The sequence below is a fragment of the Anser anser genome (genome assembly GCF_964211835.1).
Source record: "Anser anser genome assembly, chromosome: 23".
Classification (NCBI taxonomy): Eukaryota; Metazoa; Chordata; class Aves; order Anseriformes; family Anatidae; genus Anser; species Anser anser.
The window spans coordinates 5,361,762-5,385,010 of NC_139744.1; the positions used below are offsets into that span (position 1 = coordinate 5,361,762).

A 23,249-nucleotide genomic window follows, 5' to 3' on the forward strand; every position below is an offset into this window, starting at 1 on the left:
CTAAAAAGAACTGATGGCAGTGAAGAGCTCTTCTTACCCTGTGTGATTGAAACTCATATGCATGTCATTTAAACACAGCCAGTATCTTTATCTTCCTTCTGTTTGACACAAGCATCTGAATTTAATTGATTTTTTAACTATAATCACTAGATTTCCAACCACATCTACACTATCTCTGGTGCACCTTGGTGCCAGGCCCCTGCAAGAAGATAAATGCTTTTGAAGACTTGCTAGCTTGAAATGATGGTGGCTTCTTATTAATTCCATGTGACTAGAGACAGTGTTTGTGTATGTACAATAAGAAACAGTCCTGGGGAATTGAAATTATTATTTTTTTTTCACTTAGGACTCTTTTCACTCAAAAAAAAATAAAAGAAAGCAGTAGGAGTTTAACAGAACCTGCAGGTCTTCCTGCTGAGGGCATAATTTTGCAACAGTCCTTTCTCAGTCACAGTGCCTTGTGTTCCTCATCTTCTTGTCAGAAACTAATGTCTGACAGGGAATCCATAAAAAGCATAGATCTTTCTCAGATCAACCAATACCAACATCATCAATGAGCTGTTGCTCCAGCACATACAGATGTCTGGACTGCTCTCATGAGAGTCACATCAACTCACTCCCACCCATGCACTCCTAGCTCCATGCTACACAACTGTTCACATGCGCTAAGAGGAGTCAACCAAAGTCCTGATCTAGGAAATATCTTAGTCTCTGACAAAAAGGGCTTTGCCTACATGGGAAAAGTGTGGAAGCTGCTTTACAAACTTGGTGTGCAGGGCATGAGCCGTACTTGTAGCACAGCTATAGCAAATGCCTGAGAAGTGTGCTTTCTCCACACGTTTGCTCTCCAAAACAAATTATCCCCAGTAAGGATGGGGAACTAAAAGATGCAAAGGCTATGCAAAAAGTCTGCACTGGATCAGTAAACCGATCCAAGTTTGGTCCAGGGCCACTCTTCTCAGAGGTGTTGAAGTTGCCACAGGGCCCAGCTTGAGATGCAGGTCTGCTCTGGGCCCTGCAGTAGGGCTCTCTGCTCTTGAGCTATCATAACTCAAAACCCAACTGAGTCTATGAAGAAGGTGCTCAGAAGACAAACACTGCAGGACATGGCGGGGAACTAGCCAGTCTCCTAGTGTGGTGGGAGCATATCCCAGGCCTCCACGGGTGTTTGCTCACTGTGGATGCTTCTGCAACATGCCAGGCAGAGCACGTGAAAAATGCTTAAAGCTAACTGCTTTACAAAGCTTTTTTGGATCAAAAAGGAATGAAACAGATCCAGCAGAAGATGTAGGACAAAGAAAAATCCACAGGGGACAGAGGAACATTCCTCAGTGCTCTTTGAGGGAAACACTTCAGCAACACGTGTCATCAGCATGCACTGGGAGGATGTTCAGCATAGCTATTATGGGGAACACAACATCTTCCTCTGTCCCCTGCACTAGGGACTCTGGGATTCATGTGTGGTCTGTAGTTGTCATAATGTTATTTCCTGTGTCCCTCCATGTGTAATAACTTAATGGCATTTTACCAAAAGCTGATGGAGGAATTAACTTCAGTTTAGAGAGGAAATAAGGGTTAAGTCCCCCTTACACTACATCTGGATCCAAGATTCTCTAATGCTGCCCAAGCCCATTCTCTTTCTTTTGCTGCTTCTGACAGCACAGCCACTATAGATCAGCACAGAGGACCATTATGGCAGAAATCCCACCAAAACACAGACCATCTGGGCTTTCCTTTTTGAAGAAATTATAAGACAGAAAAAAAAATAATAAAACAAAATATATCCTCTTTGCAAAACCAGGCAGGCCTGTGTGCTGCAACCACTGAATTTGATCTTTTTACCCCAAGGGTGAGAGATTCATTTGTATTGGCTCAAACTGCTCTTTTCAGAAAAGGGCAGGCTGGATCTGAAGACATCCAGTTAGAGAATCTGCAACAAGTGTTGGACATTTGTCTTTTGCTTTGACACTTGTGCCTTTGCATTTTGCTGGTCTGAATTCCTACTCACCAGGCATTGTCTTGCCCTCTTCTGCTGGACAGAAAGTCTTAATCTTCCTGTTCTTCTCACTGTAACTAAATAATCTCTCAGAAGTCTTTCCAATTATTCAATCAAACTGTCAACATAAGCCACTGCCTCAGCTCACTGCTTTTGCTCTTTTGTCCCCTATCCATGTTTAACGTCCCATTTAGAACAAGGAGGAGGCATAAAACACTCTGGTTTCTACAGCAATGGCTGCAGCTTCATGTGCTCTTGACTGGATAAGAGAGCATATACTTGGCCGGAACTCAATGAAGGCAACAGAAGTACAAAACCTTCCTTAGCATGTCCAGGAGGGAAGCTGTAGGCAACCTTCAGAGCCTGGGAGCTGAGTAATCCAATTTCATAAACATGACACTGTTTTCTTCCCCCTTGGATGTCTTATTTAGCTTTACTGAATGTAAAAGGAGATGGTTGCATTCTCATGGAGATACCATTATACCAGGCTACGACTTACAGTCTGCAAGAGCTTCAGCAAAGTACTGCACTGACTGCTACACAAGCCATCTGCTGTTAGATATCACATTTGATATGCCCCAATAGTATATTTACATTGCAATTTTGAGTAGATGGTCTTGTAGCAATGGGTGTAGCAGAAAGAGTGACCTTTTGTGAAAGCTGCAAATCAGGCACCAGCTGTATCTGCACTGTCCCTGGTTTGCTGCCTACAGGTTTGGTCAGTGCCAGCAAGTCATGATGCCTTAGACCCTGTTTCTGGCTCATTACTCATCTTAGAGCCAGCCACTTCCTATCTCAGTTCATCCTACCTCCTGTCTTGGTAGCAGAGAGGGGTATTGTCATGGCAAGGGGAAAGCAGAGTGCCACAGAAGGCAGCTGGGCAATCACAGCCAGGTGATGACCGTCGCTAGGGTCATTCTTGAAGAACCTTGACATCTGGCACCCTCCACTACCATTTCAATAGATATTTCTGAGCTTTCCATGTTCCAAATATCATTACACTACCTAAGAGATGAATATGGAAGTTCAGATTAGAACCCAGAGGTTCCTCCAGAGGTTTTGCATTTCTTCAGCCTCTTTCAGCTGGCTTCTACCTAGAGAGAAAGTACCTGATACAGCGAAGTCAGTCTAACAATTTACCCCTCTCAGAAGGGGGCAGAACCAATGCTCCATCTCTTTCCCCTTTGTCAACACCTGGTCCTCCCTGCCAGCCATTCTCCCACCCTTTCACTTGTGGTGGGTCTCTCCTCTCTTCTGATCAAAGAGAAAAACAATTTGACTTCCTAGTCATCAGAACTCAGCACAACTGAAAGTAAAGTCATTGGCAGAGGGAACACCTGGGTAGGCAAGACAGGTAAGTCATCCTATTTTATTTTATTGCAGTTCAGCTACAACTTCTACGGTGAAAGTTTCATGACATATTGGCAGAGGGGATGCAGGGATGTGGGTGTCAGGTGGGAAGTTCATACATGCAACTGCAGCTCATCCCATGCCCACAGAAGAAAAGGATCTAGGAACAAAATGGAATAAAAACAAGATTGAACTCAGCTCATGTGGCAAAAATCTCACTGAAGATCTGCCCTTGTTCAGGCCTTGGAGGTGTGCCCTTGGTGATTCTCCTCTGTAGCTGGTCGTCACTCAGAAAAACCCTTGGGCATTGAATTGTTTGGGCCTCAAGGAGAACTTCATTTGACCCAATTTGAAAAGTCACTCCCTAATTCTCTGTGTAGTCAGTGGGGCTGAGTATGATTCATCTTCCCTACAATAACTCCACATCACCAGATTAACTGTGCCCCATTGGTACCTGCTTTTCTCCACCCAGGAAGACTGGGTACAGCCACCTGGAGTTTAAAGTGAAGAAGTGAACCTGGTCCCAGTGACAGAGAGAATAGGAGGTCCCATCAGTTTGGTGTGAGCGATAGCCAGGTTAGGAAGAAAGATAAATCAATGTGTTCTGAAACTTTGACGCTGCGTAACAGCACCCAGCATGTCCTGGTCCTTGCACCCATCTCATCATCCTGATGAATCTTCACATGCCAAAGTATTTCTCGTCTTAGTCTAGACCTGTTTGTACTGACACTATTTGAACTTCCCTAAAGTCTTTCATATCCAAGAACTTATACTCTTCTGAAACCTGGTAGCAATCACTGTAAGGGCCCACGGTCCTGACAGTCTCTGCCAGACCAGACCAAGGAGTGCACAAATGGTAGCACTGAATTTCATCCATGTTCAGGTTAATTCCTGTATATTGCAGAGCTGGGTGTTCATTTTTGACAGGGCTGTCTAAAGAAGGATGCTTCTCGCAGATGAGAGCTGCCACCTCCATTCTGTCAGAAGGCATGAGATATAAATCTCTGCAAATAGACTAGTGTGTGAATTCTGTGTCTAACTAGCAACAGAGTTCATGCATGTTTAAATCTGAGGTTGTTTTCTGCTTGTCAAAATACAGTCTACTAGTTTGCCTTGGCAGCAAACACAGGGAACGGGCAGGTACCACTGAAATGCTGACCAAAAGTGAGATTCTGCTGTAATTATTTTAGAGGTATTCATCATCTTGTGTCCTCATACAGCTGCTGAGGCATAGGGATTTGCAACCTACACAATTGTCCCAGGAGCTGTGCTCTCCCTTCCTTCTCCTTCTCAGTCCCAAACTGTGTTTCCTTCTCATGCAGCCTCTGCCAGCACACTCCTGCCTCACTCCCAGATATAAAAGCTGTGCCTTTGAGGGTATAGATACTTTCCCTTCTGCCTTTAAATCTGAGCTTGTTACAGGCCAAGGATAGCAGTGCTGGTGGGAAGAGACCCTCAGGGTCCGCAGTCCAATTTTCTGTGGGGCAGGGCCATCCCCAGCATCACCCCAAGGCAGCTGGGGTCTTGTCCAGCTGAACCCTACAAACCCCTTAGGATGGAGATCCCCCCAGGGCAACAGCACCCTCCAGCAAGGGGAATTTTTCCTAATGCCAATCTGAACTTCAAAACCCAGCTTGTCATATCACCCAGTACCATGGGAAGAGTTTGGCTCCATCAGATTTGCAACTTCCCCACATACAGTTGTAGGCCTTTTTAGACACCCTTCAGCCTTCTCTTGTCCATCCTAAACCAGCTCAGTTCCCTTCTTATCTCGCTGCACAACATGCTCTCAACCCCTGACCATCATGATCTTATCTGTTGGAGACCATCCACTTTCTTTACATCTCTAGTTCACCTAAAAGGACCTAAAACTGCAGGCAGAGTTCCCAGTCTGGTGTCACCAACACCAAGAGAGTATAATAATTTCCCTTGATGTGCTAAACCCACACTGACAAAGCCCAGTAAGTGGTTTGCCTTGTTGGTGTCACAAGCAACCACTGATTTGGGTACAAACCAGACATGTTGAGCCATTTCAGCAGTAGGAACTATGAGTGAACCAGAAACAAATGACTCCCACAATCTTTACATCTTTTAATCAACTGTTTAAAAAATGATTTAGTGCTGCAAGGATTTTAACCCTCGAATGGCTGAACCACCACGGTGATGAAGACACTTTTTTCAGCTGGATGTCTCCATCTTCTTTTCTGCACTTGCTCTTCTCCTCAACCCTAAAATTCACAATCTTTGAGTGAGAGCTCTGCCACTCCTTGCATCTTCTCCAATTGCTTGCAAGTCATTGCCTCCTCCCATGCCCACCAGAGTGGATCTCCTTGGAGTGCTGTGTATCAAGGATGTCACGAAATATGTGCCCATACCCTGCCCAAGAAGGAGTGATGCCTATGGCATCAGACAGCACCACCCTAACACCTGGCTATTTACCATCCCCTCAGATTATGGCCAACTGCAATGGCCAATGTGGGATGGCAGGAGCAGTTCATGTTAAGTATCAAATGTGCAATAATTTTGGTTCACATCTGGCATTGTTGGGACCACCGTGGGCTGTTACATCATGGAGCTGTGTGAACCATCCAGCACACAGCTACTTGGTGACACTGTTTAGCGGTCCTGAAAGTCCTTATAGCAAGGCTAGCAGCATCCAAAAAAAGCAACCACCATGGGTCACAGGTATTTCCATTTGAAGACACAACTCTCCAAACACCACCCAGTGGCATTTTTTATCTTGCCCAAATGATGTTGGCCAATGAGCAGTTTCAGAGCACAAGGCTTCCTCTAGTACATTTTGTTCAAGCCAGACCCAGGGGGACAGGTTGCCTTGCATCCAGGAGCTACACAGCCCAGTGCTCACCAAGGGTTGGCTCGTACATTTGGAGGTGATCTAGATGAAGACTGTGGAGTGACTGTTAGTGAGTCCTTTCTACCAAAGATGGTCCATGATGTGCAACAGATTTCCATTGTCTGAGAGGGGGAACATGAGTGTGAACAAAAGCCCTAACCTCAAAATTAGAGCAGACCAGTCTTCAGTGGAAAAACACCTGATTCCCAAAGCTTGCATACTGAGAAGCTACTTTATAAGGAGATGGTCCCCTCCTAGAATTAGTGTCCTATCACCAGGACATTGACCTCAGACACCGAAATTTGCATCTCCTTGGCAGAGGTGGGATTCAGTCCTCTCTCACATGCCACACACTCACCCCAAACCAAATGTGTCAGTGGAAGAGAGCATTGTTGCTGCTCAATGCGTGGGAGCTCAGCCAGGTCCAGGTTCTTACATCCTCTGACTGCCTGTAAAATAGTCCAGCAGACAGAAGATGGGGATTAGCACATTCCTACCTTGTGATTAGCAAGGGACATTATCTGCAAAATGCAGGCATTTGAGGTGGTAAATACTATGCAGATTATTTGGTAGGTTAGTGGGTTATTGAAGAAAATACATTTGGAGATTAAGTGTTGAAATAACTGACCACACCATCAATGTGTAACTTTTACATTCAGCTAAGAAACCATTTCATGATATAAACCCTGAATGAATGTCTGGCTTCTGAGTGAAGTATCTTCCTTGCACCCCTATATGCCTGTAAGCTTCGCTAAGCCTGTGAGTGTGGATGCAACTTATAAGGGGAAAGAGGGAAACCACATCCCACTCACAACAGTGACTTTTTTTTTAGAGTAGAGGAAGAAAATTAAAAAAAACAAAAAACAAAAAACAAACAACATAGGACAGCACTTTTTAGGAGGGACGCTTTATTGTTACAGGGCATCATTTGGCAATTTCTTCTAATGATTAAAAACATACAGTGGGAACTACATAAAATGGTGGTTGATATTGAATGTAAACATGAATGTGAACACTCACAGAGGTCTACCTGAACTGAGCAGAGCAAGCTCCTCCCCTGCTACCTCCTTCCAATGCTCATCTTGGTGTTTCCTTGAGTCTCATCCTAGCTTTTTCCTTCTCTGGCTTTCCCTTCTTGCCATATAACAATATCCATTGCCATTCTTCCCATTCTTATCTCTCTGGGATTAAATACTCAGAGGTTAAAGTAATTCTGCAGTCTGCCTACATGGCGAGCCTTCTCTTGCCTTCTCTGCCATCCATCCATTCACTGGCACTTCATCCATATTGCCTGAATTGGCCCCTTTTCCCTAGTGCATGAATATACTTTTTTCCTGCTGCAATGTTTTTGTCAACCCACCCTTTGTCAGACCCATCACCCTACTCCAATGCAGTTGGTAATAGTCTGGCACAAGGCTTGTTGAGCCCTTAGGAAACTGGCTGGGGACCTCCCATCTCATAGAAAACAGAAAAAAATGTCTTCTTTACATGTTGATGTTGGGACTGAGTTCACCCGTCCAACTCTGAGTGGTCCAGACCTTTCCAATGCAGGATTTTGGAAGGACACTTCCCTCGGTCCTTCCTTTCCTGACAGATTTGAGGATGAGACAATTTAGCAATCAGCCTTAACATAATGCAGCAGTTCATGTTCAGCCCAGCAATGCTCTAGTCTAGGCTGTCCCCTGGGTCACTGGGTCACTGGAGTACTCCCCAGATGGCAACATGACTGCTGCTAACAGCTGCGAATCCACCAGCTCGGGAGTGCAGGGGGATCTTCCTCCCCAAATTTTACATGTCTGCAGTCAGGCTTGGTATTCAGCCGCTTCAGCCAGGCAGACCCACACATCTGCTCAGAGGAATCACACTCTCCATCTCTCTTCAGAGGCTGCTGCTGGCCCAGGTATATTCTTCTCCTGTATGAAGCCAGCCTCCGGTGACCCTGAGGCAAGTTTTGTGACATAAGTGGCGTTTAATTTTTTTCTTCACTCTTCATCCACATTCTTCCATCTTGTGTACTGCTTGACTTTCCAAGATCTGGCAGTAGCTCCTAGGCTCACAGTGCAGGCAGAACAGTTAGTTTGGCCTCTTCTGTGTATATCAGCTGATGCCAGTGGATTGAGTTAGTGTCCCACAGCCTAGGCTTTCCCAGCTTGTTTCCTGTTAGGCATAACATCAGCAGATGACAGTTCACTAGTGTCCCTCTGTGATCTGGCAGCTCTTCATACTTAGCAGGACCTGATCTGCTAGCCTCTTGCAAAAGATATTTCACAATCTTGGACATTGTTTCGAAAACACACAGATGACAGGCAGGATGGAAACATGCTCACAGCAAGCCCAGGTGTGAATTCAGAGTGCATCAACCTCTGTACTCTTCAGCAACAACATGCTCATGTGCTTCATGCTGCAAGATTCATGGAGAGTAGCCAGAGGGCTTGCAATTCCTTCTTTAGTGAAATCATGGTACTTTGCCCCACTTTGAGAAGCCCCTAAACTAATGCCATTGTCATGTGATAGTCAACTGTAAGAATGGCTTTATTGAGCTTGGCTTCTTTGTTACTTGCAATACTTTTGAGTGATAGGTCACAGGGAAATTAGACCATCACTGCAGAATGACCAGGCCATTTGGTATTCGGCCAACGTGAATAAGGCTTTTTGTTTGACTTTGTGTAGATATAGTCTGTGATGTGTTTCAGTTTCAACATCAGTGTTGATAGCAAACTAAAATAAAATACTAGCCCTTCCTTCTAATTTCTCAAACCCTAAGCAGCCTTCTTTTTTGCATCTCTGTAGCACCTGAGAATTCATCATTCTGATATCTCAAAATACAAGCACATGCATCAATGATACCTCTCTCAGAGGATCATAATCATTAAGAGCTTTCCCCTTGTCTTTTTCTGGAAATAATCAACATTTCTCTGTGAACGAAGCAGGTTGCCAAATTTCTAACCAGCTGGTGCTATGAAACATGTGCCCCTAAACAACATGGGCTGGCCACCCCTGGCCTCTGCTTGAGCCTCCCATGGGTGACTTTCCCAGCACTGGGAAAGTCTTTCTGTCCTGCAGTGCTTGGAGGAAGGATTAAGCCCTCCTTGAAGGGGATCTCTGTAGCTGTAAATAGTAGACAATAAACTCACAGAGCACCACTTTGTTTTATGGACAATAAAAAAAAATCATGTATGAGGGACCTAGAGGGATTGAGACACCCCGAGATGTTCCTTTGGGAGAGCTCCCAGATGGATACTTAGCCTATTTCTAAGCAACCATGGCTTTGGGAGAAACTCTAGGTGAACATTTGCCTTTGTAAAGGTTTTAGAAATGTTTCTGGTCCTCAGGTGTGATTAAATTAAGGCAGAATCTTAATTGGGCAGAAAGTGGCCTTGTGGGCTGCTTGATTTTGTGCAGATCATGCAGTTCATACAAGCTAGTTAATGAGACAATTTGCAAACACACCAAGTGGAAAAAAGCCCTCTTGTTCTAGAGTTCACATCACACTGCCGTGTAATGTCTACAGAGCATTTCAAGGGCTGTAATGCAGCAAAACTACATCTATGCTCATGCCCATGAGACTTGCCCTCATCTGGGGGATCAGCTTCTAATGCTTAGGCAGTTGAATCTCTCTCTCTCATATGAATTTTCTGTCTGCTTTTTAGAGCTTAACAATGACTGCAAAGTTTGGTGGAGAGTCTGTGGTAATTGTGATATCTCATACCAGGGACAGAAGGGACCACTCCACAGAAAAGTTCAAAACTCAAGGCATGTTCAGCACAGATTAAGTAGCAGGTGATTTGTGAACAAAGACGTGGGATCATTAATAATATCCAGTTCTCTAGTAAAATATAGTGTTCCTTATTCAAATTCTGTTGCCTTTTCATCTGATCTGCCTATTCAGTCAAGACTTGGCATTTCTCAAACTCATATGTGCATATATATATTGCATGTTTTTACTTGCAAAAATATCCCTCATGTTGCTCTTGATCTTTAGAGAAACCCCAAAATTTGTGTTTTACTCTATTCACAAAGAGCTGTAGTCAGCAATCTGCAAGAATTAAAATATTTGAATATTATACCCGACATAATACCCCCTCTAAGGTCAGGCAGCAGAATAGAGTTAGCAGCTGGAGGCACTTTGTATATAAGGGCACCTCTGACAAAGTCATCTGCTGGGCTGAGACCCATGAGCTAGGCTGAGCTAGTCAGACAGCTGAAAATGTACCATAACGGAACCAACAAGGTCTGGATGTCTGGCTGAAAAACTTTTGTTTAACATGCAGTGTTGTGACATCAGCTTGCAGAGATTTTGTACAGCCCTTTCTTACCTGGAAAGCAAGTGTGTGATGATGCTCCTGCTAGGAAGGGCAAAATACCTTCTTTGGTAGCTGGGAAGGTCTCACACAGCACTAAAAAGAAACAGAAATGAATGAAATGAAAGAAACAGAATGAAAACTGCTGTCTCCCAGTGTGCTTTTCAATGTATCAGCTCTACACCACTGAGCACCGTAAAATGGTGGGATGCCAGCCTGTACAATTGTCCATTTTAAGCAGAACATGGCCCAGAACTGGAAAATGCCAAATACATCTAAAAATGGTACAAAGAAAAATCCTTCAGGCAGAGAAAGTTTTTCTCTAAGACAGCAGGTGGCAAACAAGAAACCTGAACTGTGATCTGCTTTTGTCCTGCTGATTCCTAGTTTTCCCAGTGTGTTATATATATTGCAGGGATCCATATGGGGGCACTGAAAGGATGGTAGAGGGCACAAGAAGAACTGACATTTTCCTTGTAATGTTATGCTGCAGTGACTTTAGTTGCTGTGGGAGGGTGGTTTAAAAGAGTCTCCTTTCTACCAGGTCCTTGGTGCCCTCAAGGATTGTTTCTAGCCATGGATCTCAAAGAGTTTAGGAAAAGCACTTGTTATTTAATCAGTTCTGAGACAGAGAGAAAAGGTGGCTACGCCATGTCCCCCAGCACTCACACAGCAGACCCATGAACTTGGCTCTCTGTGCAGGTCAGCCCAGGCTCCAGGATAGGAGGCAGCCAAAGAAAGTCTGAGCTTCCAAGCACATAGCACTTACTAATGTATGTATGTCCCATAGGCCCAGTGATTGCTGTGACCTCACTTCAGCACTGGAATCACCACCACCGGCATCATCTGCGATGTTCACAACCATGTATTTCTGCATGGCCCTTTAGGTCTGCTGGGAGCTCCCAGGATGATAACACAAGTTCCTTTTATTGAGTTAGTTAAGGGAAATGTCACAGTGTTGTACAGGATCCCCAGAGTATGTTTACATTTCCATGGGAGATCCATCAGAGGAGACAAGGAAGAGCTGCAATGTTGGGAGTGTCCAGCTCCTTAGGACAGGACGCACTCTTGGAGACGTGCAGTTCTACTGCCCAAAGCTTTCCTGCCCAGCTGGCCAGAGGGCTGGTGAGGTCCACAATATGGTGGGAAAAAATGGAAAAAAATGCTATGAAGATTCAGCTGTTTTCAGCTGCTGAGTTTGGAGCTGGAAAGAGCTCCTTTACAGCACATTGCAGCAGCAAAACCCAGCTCTGACAGGCAGCCTGTGGAGCATTGTGCTGTCCTGAGGGTCCTGGGCAATGCAGCTTCCACTTTCTTGCAGAGAGAAAAGGAGAAAAGAAATGTCCTAGCAGCTTTTGCTCTTGCTGGCAGAAAACCTTTCTTAGTGTTCATTCTAAAAATTCCATAACATAAAAATTCCAAACATTGCAAACATAAAAATTGTATATGTTTTGGTGCAATTCTAATGTGATCAAATCCTGCTCCTGTCAAATACCATTAGGTTAAATTTTTCTTGTTACCATGTGTTTGTCCAACCAGTGGCCCAAATAGATGAGTGTGTCAGTCACCTCTGTAGGAAGGATGAAGCTGAGATGTGGGCACATTATCTTCCACACTGAAGCAGTGCGAAGACATGAGTCACCTCTTCAAGGACGCACCTATCCACAAGGGTCTGCACAAGCCCATCTCCTTCCAGGGCTTCAAAAGTTCATCCCTGACCAATGGGAGTCATGGAGGGTCAACTCGAGGCTGCTGGATCCACTGCTCTGCCCACTCTAGTGCTATTGGATGGGAACAAAAGGAGTCACTGGCTTGACAGACAGTGTCGGGACTCCTGAGAGATTTAAGGGATTAAGCAGAGAAAGAAAAAAGGGATTTCCCATGTGTTTGCCATAGGCACTCATGCTCCTTGTGTTGTGCACTGTGCTCACACGCACACGCACAAAAGCCTACCTTTATGTGCACATCTGTCCACTCACACTTGTACACACAGGGATGAAAGGGAGTCCCCCAGACAGGCAGAGCTGTCTGGCTTTTATGGCTTCTGCCCTCGAGCATGCAAAATGCCTGGGTTGTGAGTCGATGCTGGGAAAATACGTCGCCTCCTGTGGGTAAAGCTGGGACCAGTGGAGCAGGGATACAAAATGGCTATTTCCCTTTGACGCAATGGGAACTAGAGAAATGTAGGCTCTGATAGCAAGGAAGGATGCCAACATGGAAAGAAAGACAGGAAAGTGTGGGGCCTGTTTCCCTGAAGGATTGCATTGGGTTTACGTGGCAAGGGTTTGGTAGCAGGGGGGCTGCAGGGGCGGCCTCTGTGAGAAGAGTCCAGTAGCTGCCCCATGTTAGATAAGGGCCAGCTCCAAAGGGACCTGCTGCTGGCCAGAGCCAAGCCAATGAGTGGTCTTGGCTGTGCCTCTGTGAGAGCAGACTTAAAGAAAGAAAAAAAATAAAATCTGCTGCACAGCAGCAGCTGGGAGAGACGAGTGAGAAAATGTGGAGAGAACCAGCCCTACAGCCACCAAGGTGAGTGCAGCAGGAGGCCAGGAGGTGCTCCATGCACAGAGCAGAAGATCCCCTGTGGCGTGTGGAGAGGCCCCTGGTGGAGCAGGCTGTCCCCCTGCAGCCCACGGGTCCCACATGGAGCAGATCTCCACAGTGCAGCCCGTGGAGGAGCCCCCGGGGGAGCAGGTGGATGTGGCCTGAAGGAGGCTGCAGCCCATGGAGAGGACCACAGTGGAGCAGGCCCTGGGCCAGAGCTGCAGCCCGTGGACAGGAGCCCACGCAGGAGCAGGGGTTCTGGGGGGAGCTGCTGCCCATGGGGGACCCAGGTTGGAGCAGTTTGCTCCTGATGGATGGACCCCATGGTACGGAGCCATGTGGGAGCTGTTCTTGAAGAGCTGCTGCCTGCGGGAAGCCCACACAGGATCAGTTCAGGAAGGTCGAAAGCTTGTGGGAGGGACCCAACGTTGGAGCAGGGGCAGAGAGTGACGTGAAGGCATGGCAGAGTTGAAGCATTACAGACTGGCCACAACCCACATTCCCCGTTCCCCTGCACCACAGAGGGGGAGGATGTAGAAGAGGGTGGATGGGGGAAAGGTATTTTTAGTTTGCCTTTTGTTTCTCACTACTCTCATCTGTCATTAGTTGGTAATAAATTTCATTAATCTCCCTATTCTGAGTCTGTTTTGCCCATGACGATAATTGGTGAGTGATCTCCCTGTCCTTAACTCAACCCATGAGCCTTTTTTCATTGTATTTTCTTGTCCTGTTCTTTTGAGGAGAGAGAGTGAGAGAGCGATGTGGTGGAGCTGAGCTGCCCACTGGTGTCAAAGCACCCCAGAGATCAAATTTACCATCCAGATAAGAAATTAGGACAAGATTTTTGTTGGTGAGCCGCAGCACCACTAGCCTGCATGCGTGACATGGGGTGGAGCCCACAGCCAGCACACCAGGCCAACTCACCACCACTGCTGCGAGAAACTTCTGCCACAGGCACAGCCTTGTGACCTCTGACACTGAATACAGACTTCACCTCCAACACTGAGTAAAACTGAGCAGAGAATCTCTGAACAGATGAATCGTCTGCAAGAGCAGATGTCTGGGGGAAGGCAACTCAAGCACCCTGCTTCTTTCCACTACTGCTGGCCCTGCTGGATGTATGATGAGGTTAAGATTACTCACAACTGTTGCTTGGAGCTGACAGGTCTTCGCAGCAATGCTGAGTCTTCCCTGATCAAATTTCACTTGGTGGGAGTTGGAAGCACAAAGCAGCTCTGGGAACCAGTCCTCGTGTGCTGCCTGTTACACTGTGCTGCCTCCCAACGGTATCTTCATACCCCTCTGCTGTGTGTCCTTCTGCCGGGTGTTGGAGATGGAGTCAGAAAATTATATCCTGTGCTCTGCCCTGAAGTGTTGGCAGCTGCAGAACTGTCCTGCTGTGGGGTTGCTGAGCAGGGGAGGTGCAGGAGAAATGGGCTGAAGTGACTTCTCTCCATAGCTGGTACCCTGGGATTTCCTTTTCATCCTACAATCTTTAGGGTGCAATTAATTCAACCACTTACGGGTGTCAAATCAGCAACAAGGGCTCTCCCAGAGCCATTTAGTGTCCAGTGCTATCCCCAGCAAACCAACTTCTTACTGCACTTGCTGATCCTACAACAAGTTCTGGTGAAGATCCCCATGTTTCTATGGGACATGCGTCAGGCCTAGGCATCCTCCGGGGCAAAGTGAGACGTGGGGTGAGGAAAACAGCAGAAGACACTCAGCTCATTGGGGCAGGGGTCTCTGCCATTTCCATCTGTTTGTTTAACGTCCAAAGTAATGACCCTGGGAATTGGCTGAGACTTCTACAGCATATTGCTCAGGTGCAATCTCAGCATTTGAGCTGGGTATCAGGATATATTAGTGCAAATAGCCTCTCTGGGTGCCATGGCCAATTTGGGGCTAACTGTTGAGTCATTTGCAACCTTTTGAAAAGTGATGTTTAGCAGTTATTGAAACAAGCACATCTGCTTTATCATGAGCATTTCAGGACAAGCATAGTCAAACACAGGTCCCATAAGGCAATGGCATCTCTATCCTTGGTGGTTTTCAAATCCTAGAAGGACAAGGCCCTGAGAAACATAATCTAGCTTTAAACTGGCCTTGCTTTGGGCAGAAGATTGGACTGGAGACCTCCTGAGGTCCCTGCCAACCTGAATTAATCTGTGGCTATAAAATGATTGATTAGCTCACAAGCATTCTTCAGGTATGAGTGGGCAGATTAGGAAAGAAAAAAATATTGGGAGGAATGGTTCATGCCCCAGATTGTGATGCCATTCAAAGGGAACTCTACAGACTGGGCAATGGAACAGGAATGTCATGTAACAGGAATGTTGTGCGGTTCAACCAAGGAACCTGGGGAGAAATAACCCCATGCAGCAATGCAGGCTGAGGGCAGGCCAGCTACAAAGCAGTGTGCAGAAAAAGATACCTCATCTGGCATCCTCTATTCAACTCTCAGCTCCCCAGTAGAAGAGAGATATGGACATATTAAGTCAAAGCTCTTTGGTATTTGCCCATGATAGCATCTGGACTGAGATTTCTGTACTGGAAGCAACTGAGTGCTTCATGTCTGCTCCTTTACAGAGCCACCTGCTCATTCACAGGTTTTACCACATGTTCTGGACATAGACTGAAGGGGGCTTGGATGCTAAGCAGCAGTAACTGAAGGACTATCCTCGTTTTTGCGTAATAGCAGGTATCTTTTTCAGCAAATATGTCTTCACCTTGCACTGACCATTTCTGGACAAATAAACAATCTGATCCACTTATTTCCTGCTTGGGAGCTGACAGCTCCTTAGACCAGTAGGAAAATATCTGGTCCAATCTGCGCTCCAGCACCTTCACCATGCATCTCCAGCCTCCTCTCTGGCTCACAGCTGCAGCTAGAGGCTGATGTCCATCAGGGTGGAACCATAGTGGTTCAACATCTGCTGGGACCATTGAGAGGCTCGACCACATGACATTGACATGCCTGACTCCAGACCAGCCCCTCTCCAGCAGGTGGTGATGAACTCAGCATTAGACAGGACACTTCCCACACTGGCCAAATTTTAGAAACCCTCATGTCAGTGTCTCCTGACAGCCCAGCCTCCCCTTGGTACAGCTCCCTGCAGGGCATTTGTCAGATCCATCAGCCCCTTGGGGAAGTCTCAGATACTTGGGACCACTGTGAATGGCTCTAGGTGCTTCCATGTAGGGAGCTGAATCCCTCCCTCTGTGTCCACAAAGGATGATGAATTAATGCATGCACTTCTGCAGCCCAGGGTATCTTCAGGTGTGAAAGTCCTTCAGTGCTATTCAGTAGGAAGTCTCTTGTTTTCTTACAAAATCCCTCTTTTTCAGGACTCTCACTCTCCCTGGACTATTGGTTCATCCTGACTTATCGAATTTCCCTGGGGATGGATGCAGGGGCAGGAAGAATGATGCCAGCTGGTTTCCCACCCCTCACATTGTTCTCTCTCCTTTGCAGGTCCCTCGCATTAGGCCAGCAGTACAGCTCCCTGGGGTCCCAGCCCATCCTCTGCGGCTCCATCCCTGGCCTCGTCCCCAAGCAGCTCCGCTTCTGCCGGAACTACATAGAAATCATGCCCAGCGTGGCCGAGGGGGTGAAGCTGGGCATCCAGGAGTGCCAACACCAGTTCCGAGGCCGCCGCTGGAACTGCACCACCATTGATGACAGCCTGGCAATCTTTGGGCCCGTCCTGGACAAAGGTAAACAGAGAAGTCGGGGGCTTGGGGGGGATGCAGCTGCCATGGCAGACAGAGCTGTCTCGTTTCCATTTGGTTTTCAGCCACAACGCACCCTGAACATCCTGCTGGGAACACACTGAGACTGTTGGGAAAGATTCTGATGTCCTAGCTTTCAACCCTAATTTCTCCAGTTTCTTTCTTCCATAGAACAAAATGATTTTCCCTCTCCTCTCTCCAAACACAAGTGCTTGCTCCTCTTCAGCATTTCCTCCTGAAAGGCCACCCTTCCTGATGCACAGACCGGGAACACTGGAAACGTGTTGATGAGGCACAATAAGGTTGGAAATCCCAGTGAGGTCTGGGCGTTACACTGAGAAAAGTGAGATGTTGGGCACCAAGATAGCTAGGCACCTCTAACACTAGCTGCAGAGAAATGCAGTCTGAAGGGAGACTGCTGGAAGACTTTGTTGTGAGAACCAAACTAGAAATGTCTTTCTGAAGGCGATTGCTCAAATGCAAGAGGAGAGGTATGAAAGCCAGGATGTCCATCTCATGCCTTCTCTTGACACCATGCTGAGGGACAAGCGACATCGGCAGACAATACCTTGGTTTCACAGCTTTGTAAATACAACCAAAATCATTTCTAAAGCTTAGCGTCATTGGTGTCAATATGCCCTGAATTACTACAATCCAGTGAAGTCCATGTATTCAAAGAATTCATGTATTCAAAGAAATTATTCTTACAGTGCTACTTTGGAAAGGGGAACCTCATGGTACAGCTGGAGAAATTAGGGTTGAAAGCTAGGACTTTAGACTACTTCCTAAGAGCCCCCTGCAGTGTACATAACTGTGAATCTTTACTACAAACTTACAATGTTCTGCATGTAAACGGTTTATGTTTTTTTTCAAGATTCAACCTTCCAATAACAGTGCAGTTTCCTGAAATATCAGTAGCATATTCCAAAGGAAACGACTCATCTGGATTAAAATAAGATTCTTTATTGAAATGAGGATTGTGAAGTCACATTAGAGTGCTAACAGGGACCATGAGATTCAACTTCTTTGTGCTTTGCCAGGATGATTTTGGGATAACTGCTATATTTACAATCAATTTGTCACCAAGGCTTGTCACACTCTAACTTGCTGCCTAATAAATACATGTCCTAAACTTCAGCACTTACAGGATCAGAAATTCTTAACTACCCTTAAAACTACCATAAAAATTTTAAGCATGTTATGAAAGAACTATTATAGCATTCAGGCAATGAAAAATCTCTCACCACCATTTCTGTCATCATTAAAGCACTAAAAATTTGGATTTGAACCATTCTCCCTTTAATGAGCAAACTGAACTTTGAATTTATGAAGAATATTTTAAGATTCTTTCAGCTGCAGGGACTAGAGCAAAACCTCATATGCTAACATGCCTCAACATTTCCATGCAGTCCAAGCTGACAAAATAAAATATTACCTATAGCTCCAAAACTCTTCTGACAGAAGAAAAATTATTGAGCATATTTGCTATACAGCTTTCCTGATCAACCCATGATGTATCAATAGTCTTCTAGATTGTATTGCCAGGAATTAGCTTGAAAAACATATTAATTCTCACATCTTACTAACATGTAAGTAGAACAGTTAAAAATAAACTATATCATCCAGAAATCATGATACATCCAAGTCCAAGCCACTTGATTGTGGTTATTATTTACATTTTTAAAATGTGCTAATGTCTTTTCACTGCTGTCTTGATAATTAATGAGCAGAGAAGGGTTTGGATTAATTTCATCTAGGTACCAATGAGTAACCTTAGGTAGTACTTAGCAGTTCCCAAGGTTTGCAGCATGAGTAGCTGCAGGGAAAAATGCAGTGTTTTCAGCCATTTTTCTCAGCTGAATTAAGAGCTAACGTTGGCAATAAAAATATTTTTGTCCTGCCAATAGAACACATTGGCTGTGATGAACCTGGGGACCAACACTGCTTGTCCCTGCTGAGGGGGCCGTGGAAGAGGTTGACGGACACATCTGTTTTGTTCATAACATCACTGTCTCCTGGGCTGTAGTCCCACCTTCCCTAGCTGCAGCAACAACAAAATCAAGAGTTGTAAGCCCATAACACAGAATCAAGATCTACAACCCCCACCTGTGTGTTTTACACCCAGCCAGACCCTGAGCACCTGTAGTGATTATTGCCGCATTCAACTTGTTGGCTTTCAGGTAACCACAGTCCTAGCCAGGACACACAGGGGGGTGTAACCCCACAAATTAAGAACCATTAATTAATAGTAAAGCTCAAACTAAGATCACAATCATTATTGCAGTTTGCACTGCACACTAGACCAATAGACATCAAATAAGAAGCCCAAAATAGCCCATATTTAAGCTATGATAACTACCTGGATGAAATCACTTCTAAGTATCAGAGTGACATTTAGGTTAATGTCATTTATTTCTCCCTTTGGTAGATTGAAAAAAAAATTGGTATTATAGAAAAAAAAACTTCAAAGGTGTATTTCTCACTATAGTAGCACAGAAAATCAGTTCTAATACAGGTTGAAAAGAAATTGGGGATAATTCCATTTTAAAGGAACTATGAAAATATTAATTACAGTCGCTTCCATTCGAGCAAAGCTTAGTCTAAAGAGCAGAACAGTGCAGGAAAACAAGGGAGCCATGTGCTGCAGCTCAGCTGCACGGACCCCTCGCATGGCACACAGGTTGTGCCACAAGGCCTCTTCTTGGTTGCTCTGGGCTTTGCCTCCCTCTGGGCACATCACTCAAGCACTGGCATCCATCCTTGAAACAGTCGGAGGGATTCCTGCCCCTGGGTCTTCTCACAGCCTCCCATCGCATCCCCATTTCGCTTCTCGTTCCAGCTGCACCATAGGACTCTAATCTCCTTCTGCAGTCTCTTGTGTGGCTTCAAACTCATTGGCATTACAGCACAGCAGAACCCCTGGGGGCTGAAATGCTCCTGTTCATGGGCTGCTGAGCACCAACATCTGCTGAGGGCTCTGCCTTGAACAACCTGGTTTCCACCCATGTGCCACTGCCCTACCCAAAATTCCAGCTTACAGGGGCAGCAGTAGCTGGCAAGCCTTAGATTTCCTCAAGCCACTGATTATCTTCCTTAGAGTTATCTTTTTTGCATGTCTTTTTTTTCTAACCTGGGCTACAAAAAAAAAAAAAAGCAAGGCAAGAAAAAAGAAAAGAAAAAAGAAAAAGAAAAAAAGAAAAAAAAAGAAAAAAAAGAAAAAAAAAGAAAAAAAAAGAAAAAAAGAAAAGAAAAGAAAAGAAAAGAAAAGAAAAGAAAAGAAAAGAAAAGAAAAGAAAAGAAAAGAAAAGAAAAGAAAAGAAAAGAAAAGAAAAGAAAAGAAAAGAAAAGAAAAGAAAAGAAAAGAAAAGAAAAGAAAAGAAAAGAAAAGAAAAGAAAAGAAAAGAAAAGAAAACCCCAGAATCTGGGGTAAGATGGTAAGATCATGTTTTTACAAGCAAATTCTCCGGCATGATTTATACTGCAGGTGTGCAGTCTGGGGCAGCTTTAGGACAAAGAGGGAAGAAAAACCTGCTTCCCTCTCTCTCTCTCTCTTCTCCCTCTCTTTTTTTCTTAAAATAAGGTCATTTTTTATTAAAAGACAATGTCTGTTCCAGCCAAGTCCTACACCAAAGCCAAGGCTGAGCCAACAGCCACGTGACTCACTGCCACGCTGGGACAGCGAGCAACAATTCCCTGTGTTAGCGATGAAATCTGGGATTTTGGCTGAAGCACAGGGCCCGAAAGCAGCCTCTTGTGAGTGCAAGGGGCGGGATGGCACCGCAGGCACCTGGTGACCATCTCCAGGACGGAGGAGAGGCCACGGGCAGGGCTGGGCCTGCAGGACCAAGCTCAGCAGGAGCCTCAGCGGCCTTGCCTGCTTCTCCACCTCTTGCGCACCAGGGGATCCGCTCTTCCCCCATCTCCTCGTGAAGCAGCCGCCCTTTGCTCGCTCTCCAGGAGGATGTTGACGGCTCTCCAGAGGGTGCTCCTCAGCCCTGAGGCAGGCTCGAGCCCGCTGCAGGTTCCACCGGTCCTTCGCTTGCCGTGCGTGGCCGTGAGGAGCGTGACGGTGGCCGGGCCAGGTGCAGAAAGGCAGCTGGGCCCAGGCTGCCTTCGGGGTCCTTGTGCGTTTGGCTAAGCCCCTGACACGAGCTGTGAAAAGGCAGGCAGACCGCACCAAGATAACCCATGGCTTTTCTCAGCCATGACACTTGCAGTCATTTGCATCTAAACAGGGGTGTGTGGGATCAGGGGCCGTCTTGATATAAACTCAACAGCTTAAAGGGAGGGGGAGGGAAAGGAGAGAGGGAGAGAGAAAAATAAGCTTATACTGATGAGAAAGAGCTAAGCTTCCTCCCCTACTGTGAGGCAGGGCGAGCGATACCATCCCAGCACTGCAGTCGTTTCAAATTGCTGCACCATTCACACGCCCTTTAGCCATTCTGATCCGGTGGCGGGGGGCTGGGGAGAGCCATCAATAGGGATTTCCCAGCCCGGCTGGCGGGATTGGAGGGTGACGGCAGGACAGGGGAACATTGCCCCGTTGCTACGAGGTGCTCCTGGGGAATGCCAGTGCTCTGTGCCGTGGGTACGCTGGCCGGCGGAAACATTCTGCATTATGCTGGTAATACAGTGTGACACCGCGGGAACAATGGCAAATTGAGTGTCCCAGCAGGTAACGGGCCTGGCTGGGAGACAGTCGCAGTGGTGCACTGTCAAGATCGCTCTAATCCTCCCTCGCGAGCCCCTCCCCTGGTTCTGGGAACTCTGCTCCCTCATTTCATCTCTGGGAAATTCTCCCGGCTCCTCGCCCAGACCCAGGGGAGAATTTCAAGGCGACGCATTTGTGTTCGCAGCTCGCTCCCCGCCACCCCCTCCCTGCCCCAATGCCACTTGCAGGGGCTGGCTTGGAGGCGTTGGGGTCCGGCAGCCATCGAGTGGCCCCCGGTGCACGCTGTGCCACTGCCCGGTGAGCACGGTGCGGCCCAGCTGAGCTCATGGGGACTGTCCGCAGCGCAGCGCCGACACAGCCACTGTCACACAGCCCGCTGTCCCAGTGCCACGCTCTTTAAAGAGAGACCTTCGAAACACGCAGTGGCTCTTCGGCCTGTGCCCATTGCTTTTCCCTACCCTCAGGGTACAAAGCAAAGGCATGTCGGAAAGCAGAGTGGTTGGTGTCCTCCCCCTCTGCCCCCAAGCTGTCCTGGTTTGAGGCCAGAAGGGCTCACGAGCTCATCTAATCTGATCTGCTTTAGATCACAGGCCACCCAAATAGCCTTTGTCAGGCTGAAAAACTTGAGTTAGATCAGTGATTTTCAACCTGTGGCCCACAGCCCCCAGTGGTCCCCCTATGAGCAGCAGTAAAAAATAACTAAGGGAAACAGGCTTTGCCTTGGCAGACAGAGGCTGGATCTCTGCTGGCATATTGGACACAGGGATGGCAAGGAGAGAAGAATTTGAATTATAGAAAGTGAAAACTATGGCACAATCCCACCAGCAAAGACAGGATTGAGCAGCCCTGATTTAGGACTATGTTTGGCATCATAGATCTGAGCTCCCAACATCACATCAGAGACGTGTTTCTTTGGCTGGCACATACCCATGAGTTGCCTCTTTCTAGTGCCTACAAGAGGTGAAATTAGATCAGCTTGAGAGGCTTGATTTTTGGATGCTCCAGGAGCTAGATCGCACCTCAGCAGTGAAAACCACGGGCCAAGGAGCAAAAACTGGCACAACCAAGACCTCCCCAGGGCAGGAGGTGAGAGCATGACCCCTGCTCTGGGAAGACGGGACAGTCTCCAAGGTCTGAGTTAGGGAAAAATTCTGGTTTCATCCCGCATCCACTGAATACTGCCCTGATTACTCAGGCGAGCTACACCCATGGGGCACCTGGAAATGTCTCCTGCAGTGTACCCGAGGCACCATCCACCAGCAGTGGTACTCAGAACATCCCAGCCACTGACCATCCACCTTGAGCACAACTCCGCTCTCCTGCACATTGGGCCAGTTGGTCTCCAAGCTGCTTAGATAGCATCCAAACATCCCCATTGCTTCCCTCTCCTACCCCACGCATTGCAGAAGATAGGGCTGGAAGCCATGTTTAAGGCCAAGATGAAATGTAAATGAGCAGAAGGAAAGACACTTTGAAGAAGATTAAAAGAATTCATGAAAAGGTGCTAAATTAGCTGCATAAATTCACAGAGGAAGAAGACAGACAAAGGCCTTGTGTAGAGAGTGCAGGCAGAGAAAACGGCCATCAAGGGCAGCCCAATTTTGCCTTGGGCCATTCCAGCACTCAGGGAGAGAAAGGCACTTCCACTATATCCATTGGAGATGTTTTGAGACAACCCTATCCCAGAGGGAGAAGCTCTCATCTTTATGAGATGCCGTGGGGGGTTAAAGCACGCCAGTGTCATTCACCAGGGTGCTGTACCTATGCAGACTTTGACCCACCAGGAAGTATGGTTCAACCACA

At 46.5% G+C, this 23,249-nt stretch overlaps 1 protein-coding gene across 1 annotated transcript in view; it reads left to right on the plus strand.

Annotated features, from left to right (window-relative positions):
- The window catches only part of WNT3 (Wnt family member 3), a 51,566-nt gene that overhangs the window by 20,790 nt on the left and 7,527 nt on the right, over positions 1 to 23,249 (plus strand). Inside the window, exon 2 of the mRNA XM_083808954.1 lies at positions 16,518 to 16,759. Within this exon, the coding sequence (XP_083665080.1) occupies positions 16,518 to 16,759 (242 nt within the window). The remainder of the gene's footprint in view (positions 1 to 16,517; positions 16,760 to 23,249) is intronic.